Raw genomic sequence first — 18505 nt, 5'->3', positions numbered from 1 at the left:
GCAGGGGGTTGGACTAGATGGCCTCTATGGACCCTTCCAACTATATGATTCCATGATTCTATGTTGCATACCTTGTATGAATAAACAACTTTGCAGGTCAACGGATAATTTCGGAGAGTCCCCGAAGGGCTGGAACTGCTGTCATCAAAAGCGTCCAGGCCGTCTTCCAGATCTTCCCCTTCTTCCCTGTCTGGATCGACGTTCAGCTAGGAGGAAAGACATTTGAAGACAGTAAGCAGCCTGGGTTATACCAGCAATTGCATGTGAAAATCAATGTTTTTTCCAGAATCAGGAAAGCTTATATAAGCAAATGTACCAAGGCACCACTTTATGTAGGACTGTGGCTCAGTAGTAGAGCATCTCCCTGGCATGCAGAAGGTCCCAGGTTCAGTCTCTGGCATCTCCAGTTAAAGGGACTAGGCAAATAGGTGATGTGAAAGACCTCTGCCTGAGACCCTGGAGAGCCGCTGCCGGTCTGAGTAGACAATACTGACCCTGATGGACCAAGGGTCTGATTCAGGATAAGGCAGCTTCAAGTGTTCATGTGTTCAACATCAACACACACTGTTAAATAAATGCACGCGGCTCTTGTTCGTTATTTCAGCTATGACATTATTAATGAAAAAGAACTAAGGATTTTACAGTTGGTGTTTCTGTTTTGCAAAGTTAGACCTTTAGCAGCTCTTTAAAAAGAGAGGGGGGAGGAAAAAAAAGAAAAAGTCAACTTCTGGCCAACTCTAGCTTGCAAGCCAATCCTTTATAACTAAGCCTGGGTGGGTATATACGGGGGTAGGGGGAGAAATAGAAATTAGATTTCATCCTCCCACACTCCAGCATCTGCCAACTTGTCAGGGACTGGCACCAGCAACAGATGCGGTGCCAACTGCCGGCATGCTGCATTGGATAGAAGAAGGAGGCTGGGTGGAATCCAGCCTTTGCAACAGGAAATTGATGGGGGGGGGGGAAGAGAGCCAAGTGAAGGGAAAAAGGAAAAGAAAGCAGTCTGGGGGAATGAAATTTCTCTTTTTTTCTGCATGACAGCGACGAAAGATAAAAAACGGGCATGAATGGCTTTCTCCCTGGCCTCTCCCTTTCAAGGCACAGTTTGGAAAGGGAAGGGGCCATGGCTCAGTGGTAGAGCATCTGCTTGGCATGCAGAAGGTCCCTGGTTCAATTCCTGGCATCTCCAGTTAAAGGGACTAGGCAAGGAGGTGATGTGAAAGACCTCAGCCTGAGACCCTGGAGAGCTGCTGCCGGTCTGTGTAGACAAGACAGACTTTGATGGACCAAGGGTCTGATTCAGTATAAGGCAGCTTCATGCGTTGATGAAAGGGGCTACCTCTTTGTTTTAAATTATTTTAACTATTTATGCATTTTTAGCCTTGTATACCACGCTTTCTCCCGGGCGGTTAACCTTGGATAAAACGCAATAACAATATACAGAAATCTCCTCTTCACTCCTCTGTGCTATACGAATTTTGAAGCCCCATTTAAGTGCTCTAAACATGCGTTAAACAGATACCCACAGGAGGTCCTGAATGCTGACTAAACGATGAAGAATGTTGTTGTCACGTGTCCCTGCCGACTGCCTGGCTATTTCAACAGGCATCGGCAAAAGAACATTCTTGCATTGTGCCACTGGGAAACCAAAGCAGCTCACCGAAGAACACAAAATAGAATTTAGACAAATGACAAGGGGAGGGGCCGTGGCTCAGTGGTAGAGCATCTGCTTGGCATGCAGAAGGTCCCAGCTTCAATCCTTGGCACCTTCAGTTAAAGGGACTAGGCAAATAGGTGATGTGAAAGACTTCTGCCTGAGACCCTGGAGAGCCGCTGCTGGTCTGAGTAGACAATACTGACTTTAAAATATTGTCGAAGGCTTTCACGGTCAGAGTTCATTGGTTCTTGTAGGTTATCCAGGCTGTGTAACCGTGGTCTTGGTATTTTCTTTCCTGACGTTTCGCCCGCAACTGTGGCAGGCACCTTCAGAGGAGTAACACTGAAGGGCAGTGTCTCTCAGTGTCAAGTGTGTAGGAAGAGTAATATATAGTCAGAAGGGGGTTGGGTTTGAGCTGAGTCATTGTCCTGCAAAGTATTAAAGATAATGTGCAAATCATTGTCCTGTAAGTATCAAGATAATGTGCTAATGAGGGTGTGGTATGTTAACAGATCACTTCAGGATACAATGGTTCCACATTAACATACCACACCCTCATTAGCACATTATCTTGATACTTACAGGACAATGATTTGCACATTACCTTTAATACTTTGCAGGACAATCAGCTCAAACCCAACCCCCTTCTGACTATATATTACTCTTCCTACACACTTGAAACTGAGAGACACTGTCCTTCAGTGTTACTCCTCAAGAGATGCCTGCCACAGCTGTGGGCGAAACGTCAGGAAAGAAAATACCAAGACCACGGTTACACAGCCCGGATAACCTACAAGAACCAATTCTGACTTTGATGGACCGAGGGTCTGATTCAGTATGAAGCAGCTTCATGTGTTCATGTGACAATACACACACACTGTACAACTCCAACATCCTGGGCTAGCTCTGGATTTACTGTCCTGGTTCACTCAGGGCCATAAGCTGTGAGACAAGGGCTGTGCCCTTTGGCACCAGCCCTTCCACTCGTGGCCTTGGTGGTTCCATGCATGGCAACTGCAGTGTTGGCACAAGAGGCCCTGATTCTGACCAGGACCATATCCTGGGGGCTTAAAAGCCATTCCCACTGCCCCATTTTCTTGACAAGGAAAGGCCCTGCAGGGTTTGTTTGGGGAGGAAGAAAATGGCAGCCCTAATTTTTCAAAAAGCATAAAAACAGAAGTCCCATCTGGTTTGGCTCGAGTGTGACAAAGCAGTTAATAGCACAAGAAGGGGTGACTAAAGTGATGTCTTGAGTGGTCTTTCCTTTGTGTTTCCTGGCTGAACTCTTTCCCCTACAATTCTTAATATCTTGTTTTCATGGGTAATTGTGAAATCTGACCCCTCCATTGAACACGGTTGATTCGTAATCCAATTAACACGGTTCTGGCTTAAGCGTCCCTACTCCTGCGGTCTAAAGAATTTTAATTTAATGCACAAACATCTGCCTGGGAAGGTAGCAGCCTTAAAATGTCGATTTCTAAAAAAAAAAAATCTGTCTGAAGATGTGCGTGCCAGTGTTCATTAACAATGCATGAACTTGGCGATGCTTTGTAATGAATCTCGTTTATGCCCCCCCCCATCCTACCGTGAAAAACATCTCCCTCCCGACCATAAACCCAGGCACCAATCGCTCACGCCCTGCTCCTTATGAAGGAGACTTCTGGCTACAAAACTTCAGGCACAAGGAATGTCTTTAAGGAGCCACAAGATCTGTAGCTGTTTATTTCCGAAAGAGAGGTTTGCATAACTTCAGCATTTTAGACATTTAGAGAAACTCATCCCTTTATTCTCTGTTTAAAAAAATTCTTAGGCAATCCTGAATACACAACATACACCTGATCAGCGTCACATGTATAATGTAATAAGTCATTCCCAGGGTGTCTGAGCTGTGGTTGCTGGGAATGTATTCAACAGTTAAGACATAAAACTGTCTCTCTAACAAGAGAGATGCAGAGGTGCGGCATCTTTAAGAGACGGAGAGACAGATCCTCTATACTTCTCATCTCAGGAGATGCAAATCTGTGTCTAGTGAAGTGCTGAATAAATTCCCATGACAAACACAGCCGAAATGTGTTAGGAATTAATTACAATTACACCATGTCAGCTCAACTTTTGCATCTTTTCTGTTACTGGTCCCCTGTTCTTGCTTAATTCAGTATAGGTATCTATGGATACATTGGATTGCTTATGCTTTTAAAGTTACCCTGGTTTGCCATACAATTATTCCTTCTTAAATGCAGCGCTTAATGCCGTGTAGACATACCGGTTGGATCCAGGACTAAATTTCCACTTGCGCTAGAGATACTGCACAATTGGAAATGCAAGAAAAAAGACCATGGGTGCCGCTTCATTATGCACTAAATCGAACTTATTTTATTCCTGCTTGCATTTCCGCTTGTGCAAGATCTTGTGTTACCAATTTCTGGACATTGTAATGTACAGGGAAGAAAGCGCTAGATGTCGTGCAAGTTCTTGTGCTAACTCTGCTTATGCTTCCGCATCTCTGCACCCAAGCCGCTGAGCCCAGCATGAAGACCACAAGTTCAAAGGAAAACAAAAAGCCCACGGTCACCAAGCCAAAACCGTACCAAGTGCGAGGAGCCGTTGTTGGTCACCGTAGGGAGACTTGCCCATCGCTCGTTCTCCAGTTCCTCCATCACTTGGTTCATGGCGCTTTTCAGCCACGTATCCACTGAAACGCCGATCTGTTTTAAGAGGTCAAGTCGAGCTTCCGCTTTCAGCTTTATTATCTACAGTGACAAAAAAGAGCATGTTATTGGAACATTCCATACTCCGGATCAACAATCAGTTTGCTTGGGGGTAGCAGCAGCAGCAATAACTCCACTGAATCAAGAATAGTCATTCTTAGCCTACACAGCTGCTAACTCTACTAAAAAAAGAGACACAGCTCCATTTAACATACGAAGAGCCCTGCTGGATCAGACCAGTGATCCATCTAGTCCAGCATCCTGCCTCACAAAACGGCCAACCAGTTCCTCTGTAGGTCCAACAAGAGGGCATAGAGGCCGAAGCCTTCCCCTGATAAGAACCTCAGAAGAGCCCTGCGGGATAAGACCAGTGAGAGTCCATCTAGTCCAGCATCCTGCCTCACACAGGGGCAAACCAGTTCTTCTGGAGGGACAAAAACAGGGCACAGAGGATGAGGCCACCCCCTGACATTGCCTCCTGGTACTGGGATTCAGAGGTTTTCAGCCTCTAACTATGGAGGTTCCTTTTGAACACCATTGCTAGTAGCCATTGACAGAGCCATTTGTACTGGTAGTGATCACTATGTCCTCTGGCAGTGAATGACACTACTGATTTGCTTGTTGGAAGAAGAAATACTTCCTTTTGTCTGTTTTAATATATCAAAAGATTAGATCGTTGCTGTCATAACCATCCATTCAGACACCGATTATCAGCATTGGTTTGATTTTGAAGTGCCCTTTGGAAAATGGAAACTATCAAAAAACAGCTTTATGCATTTGCCGACCCACCATGTACCAATGTTCACAAAAAGAGTAAAGCGTATCTGTCCTGACCTGGAAGGCTCAGGCTAACCTGATCTTGATAGATCTTGAAAGCTAAGCAGAGTCAACTCCGGTTAGTACTTGGATGGGAGTTAGTTTCAGAGGATAGCCATGTTGGTCTGCAGTGGAACAGCTCAATGTGAGTCCAGTAGCACCTTAGAGACCAACAAGATTTTGGGAGTATGACCTTCCAAGAGTCAAAGCTCCTTACATCAGATATCTGATGAAGGTAGCTTTGACTTTTGAAAGCTCATAACATGAAAATCCTGTTGGTCTCTCAGGTGCGACCAACCCAATTCACCAGTTTAGAGTCAGCCGCTCATGTGGAGGAGTGGGGAATCGAACCCGGTTCTCCAGATTAGAGTCTGCCGCTCTTAACCACTACACCATGCTGGTGTTAGTCTTTGAGGTGCTACTAGACTCCTGCTCTTTTCTACGCAGTAGGGAAATACTTGCATACGACAAAGGTCAGACTGTTGGATCTGGGAACAACTTGGTAGGGCTGCCATCTCTTTCAGAGGCAGTATGCTCTTTCCACTGAGTCATGGAATGACGCATGGGAGCACACCAATACTCTCATGTTCTGTGGGAAGGAGCGCAGGTTCGCAGCATGACCTTGAATCCAAGAAAAGTTTCTTATTTTTCTGCCCCCAATAAAAAAAGATGTCATGTAGCAACACGCTCCTATTTTAAACTACAGCGACAACTCAAGATCGCTCCAAAGAGGGACAGAAACGCACAATGCAAAACAAGGTCCCGTTTCAATGAAAGGGGCAGGGGAACGGTCAAGAGGAAGGCCGTCAAAGCAAGGAGAGGCTTCTGAGTCGCAGCCCCTCATGGGACGTGGCTGATTGCAGAGCCATCGGATTAATGATTTCGGATTCGCCACAACTGCCTATTCTCACAGTTTGCCTTTTTGAAGGAGAAGGAGACTAAGTTAACACACCTCTGATGCTTCATCTCACATACCCCTTTCCTTCGGTGCCTAATGAAAACGGAGTATTCAAAGAGGGGAAGAGAAACTATCAAGGTTGTGGGAAGCGAATGAGTTCATCACGTGAATCTCCTGTAAACGAGATAACTGGTTAGAAGCCACTGCGGGGCTCTCTGAGACATTCTTCAATGCCTCCCAATGATGATGGAAAGGCAGCCAAGGAGCTCCAGGAAGGGCATTCCAGAGCGTGGGAGCAATCGCGGAGAAAGCTGTGACCAAGAACCCAGCACCGGAAGCCGGACTAACTGCAGGACAGAGAGGAAGGATGCAACCTGAGACCATAAAGACAGGAGAGGAAGGCGTTGGGGAGGGGCTGTGGCTCAGTGGTTGAGCATCTGCTTGGCATGCAGAAGGTCCCAGGTTCAATCCCCAGCATCTCCAGTTAAAGGGACTAGGCAAGCAGGTGATGTGAAAGACCTCTCTATCTGAGACCCTGTGAGAGAGGCTGTGGCTCAGTGGTAGGGAAAAGCCTGGGGAAAGCCAAAGCTGAAAAAAGCCGAATACTTATTCGGCTAATTTGGCGATCAGCTATCTGGCTTCGGCTTTATTCCCAATTTTAATATTCGGCTTTAATTAAATCTGAAAGAAGCCGAAAAGGCCTTTTTTCGGGTTGATTTTCAGTTTGGGTTTATCAATGTGCATAACAACCCCACCCTGGACTGAACCCTGACTATTCTCTTGTTTTTACCACTTGGAATTGAGCTCTACAGATAACTCAGCTTTGACTTCCGACCGCTCTTGACCCCGCTTCCCGTCCTCTGGCCCTGGGACTTGACAGAGTCACAGTTACCCAGGCCTGCCACAAATGCATCCTAAAGCCCGGCTAGAAGCGTCTTAGAAGAGAAGAAGAAGAAGAGTTGGTTTTTATATGCCGACTTTCTCTACCACTTAAGGGAGAATCAAACTGGCTTACAATCGCCTTCCCTTCCCCTCCCCATAACAGACACCTTGTGAAGTAGGTGGGGCTGAGAGAGCTCAAAGTGATTTGCCCAAGGTCACCCAGCTGGCTTCGTGTGTAGGAGTGGGGAAACAAATCCAGTTCACCAGATTAGCCTCCACCACTCATGTGGAGGAGTGTGAAATCAAACCCGGTTCTCCAGATCAGACTCCACCGCTCCAAACCACTGCTCTTCACCACTACACCACGCTGGCTCTTAGAAGAGGGAAGTCTTTTAGACTCCCTCTTAGAAGAGGGAAGTCTTTTCCAAAGTTGTAAGTGCAAAAACCCCAACAAAACAGGCATCTAGAAGCAGTTATCAGTTACATAAAACACCAAAGCAAAGCTATTCAGCTTTCTGAAATGACCTTTTGAAAAAAATATTAACTAGCTTCATGCTCACTGGTTAAGTCTTGTAAATCAAGAGACAAACAGTTTAAACAATTTTACGGGTACCAGCAAGGCTGGTCAAGTAAAAACTGCAAAATACAAGTGTTTGCGTGCTCTTCGAGCAATCCACTGGCAAGATTGTACCAGTCCATCCGTACCCTAAGCGGCATCAACTTGGTTACTTTCAGGGCACTGAATGTCCAAGACCTAGTGAAATTCCCATGAAAATTCTGGACATTTACTGGAACATCGATACAGCAGAGTTGTTGCTTACTCTGAAGATAAAGCAGCATTGGGTTAAAAGGGGAACCTGACAAAGCACAAGATTTGCTTTTGGAAGGGAAGGCCTTCGGAAAAAGAAAACTAAAAGATAAACCAGTAAAACAACAGAAAGTCGCACCTCACATTTCCTAAAAGATCGCTACTGCTCAGCAGTTAATTGAATTTCCCCTGAAGCTAAAATGACTAAACTGAGGCTATTGTACTTTGGTCACATTATGAGAAGACAAGACTCATTAGAAAAGACAACAATGCTAGGAAAAGATGAAAGCAGCAGGAAAAGAGAAAGACCCAACAAGAGATGGATGGACTCTATAAAGGAAGCCATGGCCCTCCGTTTGTAAGATCTGAGCAAGGCTATTAAGGATAGGATATTTTGGAGGACACTGGTTCATAGGGTCGCCATGAGTCGGAAGAAACCTGATGGCACATAACACACATACAGTAATTATCTGCTAGCTATTTGAATAACACTAAGAGAAGCAGAAGGCAAAAGATCTCTGTAAATGAAGGCATTACTATAAGTTTTTAAAAAGGGCCCTTCCCACTAGATGTCCATATCAGTCCCTGTGACAACCATAGGTCCACCTTGGTCTTCCATTGACATGGGCCGAAACTGAGTTGCTAGGAGCAGGGCCTTCACCGTGTTGGCTCCAAGCCTTCATCTGAGGCTTCAGGCAGTTCTTTCAGAAAGGGATGGAAGCATTTTTTTATCCCAGTTGGCTTCTAGCCTGCGTAAGTTAAGAGCTATGGACCATTGCACATATTGCTAGGTTTTTAAAAACTGCTTGCTGGTGTTTGCTTTTTAAGTATCATTTTATCCCTTTTCAAGCCACTTTGAGCTTGTGGGTAAATAACTTTGAGCTGCCCAAACAGATAAACACATGCTTCTCAGCTACTTAAGCAACAAGAGGCTATCAGGAATGTTTTAAACGCGGCCTCTACAATGGCAACAGTATTATGGCAACAGTGAAGTCTGATTTCTAATTTTAGACGTTTGTGTTACTGGTAACATGACTCCATTCAACATTCCTGGGAGCTGATTTACTAGCAGTAAAACATATGAGAATATTCTATTAAATCTGAACTTTAGTTCTGCGTTTACATAAGTACAGTGGAAAGCGAAGCGCTTCACAGAACATTTTGTTATTTTTGTCTTTACTATTCCATGTGACAAAAGTATGAATTGTAATCCCCCCCTCCCTGCAAAAAAACACCAGGGAATTAAAGTACAGCCACAAAGAACTAAATTCTGTAAGTTCAGCGGACTTGAGAGGTTTTTACAAGCATTTCCACGTCCGAATAGTGACTTCTTCTGCTAGTTAGAGGGCAGCTCTGGGGAAAACTCATTTATTAGACCCCCAACGAAAGGGTCTTTCAGCAAGCATTATTTTAGTATTGCAAAAAGAAGGCAAACGAAGCCCAGATTCAAACAACGGATTCGGGAAAAGGAAAGGTGGCTGTCCTGACCAAGAAAAACATGATAAATAAGAAGGATAGGAACAGCGATGCACTGAAGGGAATCAGGGGCTTCTCACATCCATTTTCCTTATATGTTGATACCAGGACAAGTTAACTGAGTCAGAGAACGTGTAGATGTATTCCTCGTGGGAATAGCTCAGCATGTGCCCAGTGGGGCATCATACATAAGAAGGAAATAGATAGACCTGTCAATAGTGATTAATCGTGACAGCTGAATGGATCCGATGGACCAGAAAGCAGCATGGAGGAGCAGCCAGATCCTTTTTCTAATCCAGGACTGCTCTTATTTTCTTCTTGAGTAGGGCCAGTGTGGTGTAGGGGTTAAGAGCGGCGTACTTTAATCTGGAAAACTGGGTTGGTTTCCCTACTCCCCCACATGAGCGGCAGCCTCTAATCTGAAGAACCGGGTTTGCTTCCCCACTCGTCCACATGAGCAGCAGACTCTAATCTGGAGAACTGGGTTTGTTTCCCCACTCCTCCACATGAGCAGTGGATTCTAATCTGGAGAACTGGGTTTGATTCCCTGCTCCTCCACATGAAGCCTGCTGGGTGACCTTGGGCCAGTCACAGTTCTCTTGGAACTCTCTCAGCCCCAGCTGCCTCACAAGGTGTCTGTTGTGGGGAAGGGAAGGCAACTGTAAGCTGCTTTAAGTCTCCTTTTGGTAGAGAAAATTGGGGTATAAAAAACCAACACTACTTCTTCCTCTTCTTCTAGGGGCAGTCTTAGTGATTCTGGAGAAAAGTCCAGGATAGGGCCCAAGAATCACCACCACCCCTCACCTGGCTCCCACGCTAGGAACAAAGAAGGGGTAGCCATCACCCCATAGGAGGTGATGCTGCCAGAAGCCAGCTGCCCGAGCCCCAGAAACGCTGGCAGAGCTGACCCCTCCTCTTCATCCATCCCCTCCTTTTGGGGTGGGCTGTGGGTGCTCATGACCTCCCAAGTGTGGGGCCCAGGGCAGCTGCCCCACTGGCTAAGACTGTTCTTAAGAACTTTTGATACTGTCACGTTCTTTCCTTCTATATGAAGTTTTTCTGCGTGGAGGCACATTGGTAGTTTTGAAAAGTGTGAACTCGGATCTCTCGCTGATTCTGTTATTTTCTCTCCACAACAGATGAGGTTAAATTTAGACTCTTAACGCCATTACAACATGCCGAAAACTATCTGACAGTTAGACTGGTTCCTTGGTGGAACAGGCTTCCTTGGGAGGTTGGGGGCTCGCCTTCTTTTGAGGTTTTTAAGCAGAGGCTAGATGGCCATCTGACAGCAAGGCTGATTCTGTGAACTCAGGCAGATCATGAGAGGGAGGGCAGGACGGGATGACTCAGTGTTCTGCTCTCGGGGGCCTTTCTTGCATGCCCAGGGAAACACTGATCATCACTTTAAGGTCAGGAAAGAATTTTCCTCCAGGCCAGATTGGCCAGGGGGCCTGGAGGTTTCTTTCCCCATATTCTGGGAATGGAGTAGGAGTTATTGTGTGTGTGTGTGGGAGGTAGCTGTGAATAAACCCGAACCCGAAATTTACCGAAATTTTATTTTTTTGCACAATCCTGCAAGAGACCTTGAACGCAAAGCAGAGACTGAGTCACTGAGCCATGCCCCCCGCAGTGATCCTTCAATAAAAGCCAAAATTCACTGAACGTTGTTTCATGAGCAGCATGGAGAATTAACTTGCAATAGCAATAATATTGGTTTGGAATGTTGGTTGAACCCGATTCCTCAACAAGGACACTGAAACAGTTGCTGATAAGGACGGGGAAGAGATGCACACAAGGGCAGAGAGAGTTGCCAGCTTGGCTGTATATAATGTGGCCAACTTGTTTTCACTACAAATACTCTGCAACATTCAGTGATTACGTACCTGACGCTCAAGCACTTTGTCATGTGCCATTTACAGCTCTGCTGGTTCAAGCCAAGCCTTCTGAAGGTGCCACCCTGCCAGCGGTTAACACTGGCAATTGTCAGTTCACGTGCATCCACACTGGTTGCTCCCACCTTGCACAATGGCCTGCCTGAGGAGGTCTGGGAAGTCCCCACGCTTCTATCATGAAGCTTCTATCATGAAGCTGCTTTCTACTTCCCTTGGTCCATCGAAGTCAATATTGTCAACTCAGACTGGCAGAGGCTCTCCAGGATCTCAGGCAGAGGTCTTTCACGTCACCTACTTGCCTAGTCCCTTTAACTGGAGATGCCAGAGATTGAACCTTGGACCTTCTGCATGCCAAGCAGATGCTCTGCCACTGCGCCAGGGCCCCTCCCCAAGATGTACAAAACAGAACTATTCAGGTGGGCGTTGTTAGAAAGAGATCACAACAGTAGGAGCATGGAACCGCTCAGGACAATGCTTTTATAAGGGACCAGGATCATATTTTGCATCTAGCACCCTGGACTGCTGAAGTGACCCAGGTGCAAAACATCAAGGGAGAAATGAAGGTTCTCCCCTACCTTTCTGCTTCAATTGCTGCAACCTAGTCAGCCATGAAACCTGGCAAAACCCACAGCCCAAGGGCTGCCAACAGGTTCCTTGAATCAGCGACCACAATTCTTATCAACACAATACCGCCTAATAGTTGTCATTTTTTTTAAAGTAAGAGGGGGGAAAAGAACACGGCTATTTCCTATTCAAACAGGCCTGTGTTTATTTTTCACTTTTATCAATTTGAAACAGATCTCACTAAACCCTTCGACATGGTTTAAGGAGCAAAACGCAGCAATGAAAACATTACGACCATTCAATGAGAAGGGCACGGGAGGGGGCAGAAGGAAGGGCAGCCAGATGTGCCCTCTCTCCTTGTCACTCCTAAGAGCCCAAAAGTACCGTCGGCTTTTGCCAGTTGTGCACCACTCCCGCAATTTGAGGCATGGCTAGGAAGCTCCCCCTTCTCTTACCTCGGCTTTGCGGATGCTCTCTCTGGCTTCGTCGATCTTCTGCTCCAGCTCTGCTCGGCTTTGTTCGGAAGCCACGGGCCCATGGCACTCCAACTCCTCAAGAGCCTGCCGTAAATGCGAAGGGGGTGGGGGGGAAACCCAGAGGCACACCCTTATTCAATTTGGCACATTTTAAATGCCGCTTACTAAATTACTGAACTGTTCTAGGAATGGGTCTGTTACTTTATTACAGGCCTCCTTACACGTAGCAGCCCTAAAGTTGCTTATTACCCACACCCAATGCAAGACATTTCAATGTAACCAAATGGTAGATTTATAAGTTGGAGAGGGAAGGTGAAATGGTACAGGTTGAGTATCCCTTATCTGGACTGCTTGGGACCAGAAGTGGTCCGTATTTCAGATCTTTCCATATTTTGGAATATTTGCATATATGAAGAAGAGTTGGTTTTTATATGCCGACTTTCTCTACCACTTAAGGGAGAATCAAACCGGCTTACAATCCCCCTTCCCTTCCCCACAACAGACACCCTGTGAGGTAGGTGGGGCTGAGAGAACTGTGACTAGCCCAAGGTCACCCAGCTGGCTTCATGTGTAGGAGTGGGAAAACCAACCCGGTTCACTAGATTAGCCTCCGCCGCTCACCGCTCATGTGGAAGAGTGGGGAATCAAACCCGGTTCTCCAGATCAGAGTCCACCGCTCCAAACCACTACACCACGCTGGCTCTCATAATGAGATATCTTGAGGATGGGACCCAAGTCTAAACACGAAATTCATTTAAGTTTTATGTATGTTTTATATACACTTTATGCACATAACCTGAATGTAATTTTAAACAATATTTTAAATAATTTTAAAATTATTGTGCACACTGACCCATTAGAAAGCAAATTGGCATGCTGCTGAGGGCCTGTGAGTAATGCCTGCATGCCGGCTCAAAAAGTCTGGTATTCAGGTCAGTCCAGATATCAGATCTCCAGATAAGGGACACTCAACCTGTATGGCTTGATCTTGTCAGAACGTGGAAGCTAAGCAGAGCTGGTACTTGGAAGAGAGACCACCAAGGAAGGCTTTGCAGAGGAAGGCAATGGCAAACCTCCACTGCTTCTCACTTGCCTCGAAAGCCCCTTGCTGCGGGACGCCGTAAGTCAGTTACGACTTGACTGCACTTACATAACGTAAATAATTTGACACTTATAGGCTTGTTTGTAGCAGCCCTAATAGCCCAGACTAGCCCAATCTCATCAGAGTTTGGAAGCTAAGCAGGGTCTGAGCTTGGATGGGGCATGAGACCCCAAGGAAGACCGGGGTGCTATGTAGAGGAAGGCAACAGCCAACCACCTTTGCTCATCTCTTGTCTTGAAAACCATGTGAGGTCGACTTAATGGGGTCGCCTATGTTGTTGTCCCTAAAGCCTGGAACAAGCATCCACCCAGAAAAAAATCCCCATGGTCTCATTCCCCCTGCCCCTTTTTAAATCTCTCGCTATTCTGTGACACCTTTGGGCTACTCCGTCACCATCTCCCGCCCAAACCCCATTTGCTCACCCTGTTCCCCACCCCACCCCCTTTGCCTCAACCCTGTTGTTAACAGCTAGACTGTGGGTGCCTAGGGGCAGAGTCCTACCCTTTGGCTTCTGTGACCCTATAAACTGCCGTGTGCATTGAGGGTGCTGTGTAATTAAGAATCATAACTGTGTCATGGCAGGGTCGCCTCCAGGAAAAAGAACATTGTTTTTGTAAGTAAGTTTAATGTCTGGTAGTGGTTTTCTTAAAAAGACATCTAAGGAAGAGACCAATCAGGTCCCGGCAATGCATGGCTAAGGAGCCAGAGGCCTTTAAGCTCCTCTAACTCCCCTGCGTGGGGTGTTCATTTTCCGCTCACCCACCCGCTGGCTGTGGATGATGTTCTTGTGCTCCCGTGCCACTCGCGTGGCCCATTTCCGGGCCTCCTTGTTCAGGCTGTGCTCTTCCGTCGTCCCCGTCTCGGATTCCAGTTGCCGACTCTGAAACGCAACCAGGAGGACAAGGAAGAGGATGGTGAAGAAAGCAAACAGGCGGACTTCCTGGCCCTGATCCCGCCACCCGTGACACCCTTGTCACCCAGTCGGCAGATCAGGTTTGTTTAGCTCCGATAAAACCAGGTGCATGGGTAAGAGGGGCTATCCCAGGTTTCTCGTTGTGTGGAAATGGACAAGGTGAGAACTTCAAAACACAAGAAAAGCCCGGTTTAGCCATCAGCTCTGTCAAAAAAGCTTTGGGATTTTTTTTGGACTGGGGGGCGGGGAGAAGCAGTAATCTTGCAGTTACAGGGCAACAACCCCTTCACAGCGGCAGCTTTTATTCAGAAAGCGGGTTCATATTTTCCTTTTTTCAAAAATTTGAGTGATTTCTGAAGCAGAATTGAACACAGAGCAGAATAAAAGCTCCTTAGGCAAGCGGGCAATTTTGGGGTGCTAACACTGAGTGAAATATAAACTTTTTTAAAATTTCACATTGCATTTTTCCAAAAGAAGGCCTTTTTGGTTTTGTAAGCAACCGCACCGCAGCGAATACGCAAACAAGACAATAAACGCAATTTCAACGACATCGGCAAGAGCTACCCAACCGGCTCATGCATTCATCGCTCACAGGCAAAGAGTTCTCGTTTCTCCTTCCTCCCCCCCGCCCAAAGCACTGCCCAGCGATGGAAGCACATGCAATGGTTCTATCGGTGTCTTTCCCGTGACAGCAGGTTTCTCGCACCGTGGCTCCCATCACAGAAATCCCACCAAAGGGATGGACCTGGGAAGGGAGGACTGCAGCGCGTGAATGAGCACTCGAGTCCGCAGCAGGGAGGGGGGATGCTTGGGGGTGGCCGATGTGAGAAATGGATACGCATGGGTCAATCACAGCACTCCGTATGCAAGGAAAACAAAAGAATCATCAGGAAAGAGCAGGTTTCAAAGTAAGAACACTCAAGTTTGGCATCATCATCATCTGGAAGGCAAAGTAATTGTTATTTATTTATGTTTCGGCGTATAACCTGCCCTCAATCCCCAGCCAAAGCCAGGCTCAGGGGAGCTAACATCACCAGTGATATACAATATAGTAAAACCGTGTGTATTAAGTGCCGTCAAGTCGCTTCCGACTCATGGTGACTTTATGAATCAATGTCCTCCAAAACGTCCTATCTTTAACAAACGGTTCTCCAGATTGGAGTCCACTGCTCCAAACCATCGCTCTTAACCACTACACCATGCTGGCTCTCAGAATCTAGGGATCTAGAATCAAGGAAACCCAGGTTCGAATCTCCACTCTGCTAGGGAAACTTGCTGGGTGACCTTGGGCCAGTCACAAACTCTCAGCCCGCCCCTGGCTTGTATTTGGATGGGAGACCACCGAGGAATACCAGGGAGTGACGCGGAGGCAGGCAATGGCAAACCACCTCTGAACTGTTTAATAAAAAATAACAACATGATATGGTATTTAAAGTCCAAACTAATACAGTAATTGGTATAAAATAGTGGAATTTATATTTCTGTTTAGTAATAATTTTTAATATTGATAGAATATATCCAAGTAGTAAATATAACAGGGATTCTAATAATAATGCTTCAGGTGGTTGTTTTACCTTGCTTATGTTTATGATTTTTTAAAACTTTTCTCCAATATCCCAATATTTTTCAGTTTCTGTACCCCACATTAAAAAAACCAATACAAAATTTATTTAAAACCCCCCACCTCTGAACGCTTCTTGCCTTGAAAACCCTACAGGGTCACCATAAGTCAGCTGTGACTTGAAGGCCAAAAAAGGGGGGGGGATAATTATATGGAGGGTTAGTACTTGCATGGGAGACTACCAAGGAAGTACAGGGTTGCTACGCAGAGGCAAGCAATGGCAAACCAGCTGTGTTCCTCTCTTGCCTTGAAAACCCTATGGGGGTGCAGTAAGTCAGCTGCAACTTGACAGCACTTTCCACCACTAGGGATAGTGAATGTGCCATCTCTTGGGAATCAAGGCGAGACAAAGATAAGCTGTTACAGGAAGAATGGCTCCCGACGCTATTGAGCTATTTGGGGTGGGGTGGGGGGCTCTCTAGCTAATCATTTCCTCTAGGTACTAGGCTAGATTCTCTTCGGCACTTTTCTGTTTTCTGTTGATGGTGTGCATCAACAGAGGCATAACATCCAAATCGCAAGATGTCAAAGTTCCGTTGTACACTGCATTTGTCAGGCCACACCTGGAGTCTTGTGCGCAGTTCTGGAGGCTTCCCTTCAAAAAAGGATGTGGACAGAATGGAGCGGGTGCAGAGGAGAGCGACAAGGATGATCAAGGGTCTGGAGACCGAGCCCTACGAAGAAAGGCTGAGGGACTTGGGAATGTTCAGTCTGGAGAAGGGGAGGTTGAGGGGCAACAGGATTGCTCTGTTTACGCATTTGAAGGGCTGTCACTTAGAGGAGGGCAGGGAATTGTTCAGCTGCAGGGGATAGGACTCACAATAATGGGTTTAAATTGTGGTCAGAGAGGTACTGGCTGGATATTAGGAAAAGTATTTTACAGTCAGAGTAGTTCGACAGTGGAATCAGCTGCCTTGAAAAGTGGTGAGCTCCTCTTCACTGGCAGTCTTTAAGCAGAGGCTGGACAAGAACTTGTCAAGGATGCTCTAGGCTGATCCTGCATTGAGCAGGGGGTTGGACTAGATGGCCTGTATGGCCCCTTCCAATTCTACAATTCTATGATTCCATCAACGCACCGCTTCCTGCGTCTGTGTACTGCCAGGGCAATTTCTTCTTCATTCAGATAACTTCATTCAGGGAAGGCCAGCCTCAGCTGGCATGCCGTTCTAGAGGGTGACCCTGTTTGCGGAGGATAAAGTTCTCCTCCCTTAGCAAACAGACCGCCCAAAGCTCACAGCCTGCTCTGCAGGAGCCCGCCAGAGACAAGAATCATAGAACTTCTTAAAAGTGTGTATGTCCCCCCCTATTTTTTGCAAGGGCTTCAGCCCTGCTAACTGATACATACTGTACTCCAGCAGAGAGGTGCTTGTGCAGGGAGGGTGCCAGTATTTATTGGTGGGCCTTAGTTCCAGCTTGAATTCATTCCAAGAGGAGGAAAACAAACCCTCCCCCATCTTGGCCAGAGAGGACAAATAAAGAGTCCAAAAGCCGAGCTAATTATAGATTTGCTTTCAGTCTTGAGATTCCCCCAGCTTGGCTTGCTGCGAAAGCACAGAGAAGCCCTTAAAAACAAAGCAAACCCCCCACACACACCTCAGACTTTTAAGAAGAAGAGTTGGTTTTTATATGCCGACTTTCTCTACCACTTAAGTAGTAGAAAAGGGCAAGAGTCCAGTAGCACCTTAAAGACTAACAAAAATATTTTCTGGTAGGGTATGAGCTTTCGTGAGCCACAGCTCACTTCTTCACATACAGCTAAAATGTCTGAAGCTGTATCTGAAGAAGTGAGCTGTGGCTCACGAAAGCTCATACCCTACCAGAAAATATTTTTGTTAGTCTTTAAGGTGCTACTGGACTCTTGCCCTTTTCTACTACTGCAGACAGACTAACACGGCTACCCACTGTGAATTATCTACCACTTAAGGGAGACTTCATGTGCGCGACCGAATAACTGAACACATCCGCGCGGATACGGTGGTTCTCAAATGAATTCGTTCTTAGAAATATAGGCTGCGGGCAGATGAGCTTCAGAGACAGGAGTGTGTGTGGGGGGTGGTGGTGGGGGGAGAGGCTCACATGTTAAAATGCTCTTCAACCCAAAACTGTTCTGTGCTCAGTTACAGGTTTATCATAGTGATGTGCAAAAACTAGACTGCAGCCTCTATTTCATTGTGCCTGGACTTTTGCTCTCCAAAGCATTGTAAATAATAATTAAGGGGGGAGTCAGGTACTAATGTGTGAAATGTGTACCCAACCAATATAGAATTATTTTCAGCTTTCTATCAGCTTTCTTCATCTCAACTGAACAGAGGTTGGCAAACCTTTTTTCCTCAAGAGTTGCCCAACTGATGTAATTGAGTGGAGTATAAAGATTTCGGTTGAATGTTATTTCAAATAGTTTGGTTAATTTATTATATTTCTGTTCATGTATTATGCAATCTTAGTTAAGTTCAATGAAGTTCTATTTAAAAAACCCAAGAAATATGTATCCACGCACAAATGCAAGCTGCAACTTTAAATAAAGCTGAATTGGCCCCTTATTTTTTCATTTGAATGTTGCTTTGGGGTGCGGGAAGGGCTCAGATTATGAGCACTCACCGTGTTTTTAAAGCTGTAAAAGGGAACGACCAGCTGGCTGATCCTCCTGACAGAAAACCTTACTGTGTGCCAGCGACGACGCAAAGCGTGC

At 46.1% G+C, this 18505-nt stretch overlaps 1 protein-coding gene across 1 annotated transcript in view; it reads right to left on the bottom strand.

Moving 5' to 3' along the window:
- Nucleotides 1-18505, bottom strand: part of FCHSD2 (FCH and double SH3 domains 2) — a 142509-nt gene that overhangs the window by 8067 nt on the left and 115937 nt on the right. The window contains exons 11-14 of the mRNA XM_056858281.1: nucleotides 14046-14162; nucleotides 12160-12264; nucleotides 4246-4407; nucleotides 72-206 (exon numbers count right to left, since the gene is read on the bottom strand). Coding sequence (XP_056714259.1) covers nucleotides 72-206; nucleotides 4246-4407; nucleotides 12160-12264; nucleotides 14046-14162 — 519 coding nt within the window. The remainder of the gene's footprint in view (nucleotides 1-71; nucleotides 207-4245; nucleotides 4408-12159; nucleotides 12265-14045; nucleotides 14163-18505) is intronic.

The sequence above is a fragment of the Euleptes europaea genome, chromosome 12, assembly GCF_029931775.1.
Source record: "Euleptes europaea isolate rEulEur1 chromosome 12, rEulEur1.hap1, whole genome shotgun sequence".
Taxonomy (NCBI): domain Eukaryota; kingdom Metazoa; phylum Chordata; class Lepidosauria; order Squamata; family Sphaerodactylidae; genus Euleptes; species Euleptes europaea.
This window is presented reverse-complemented; position numbering and strand designations above follow the sequence as displayed.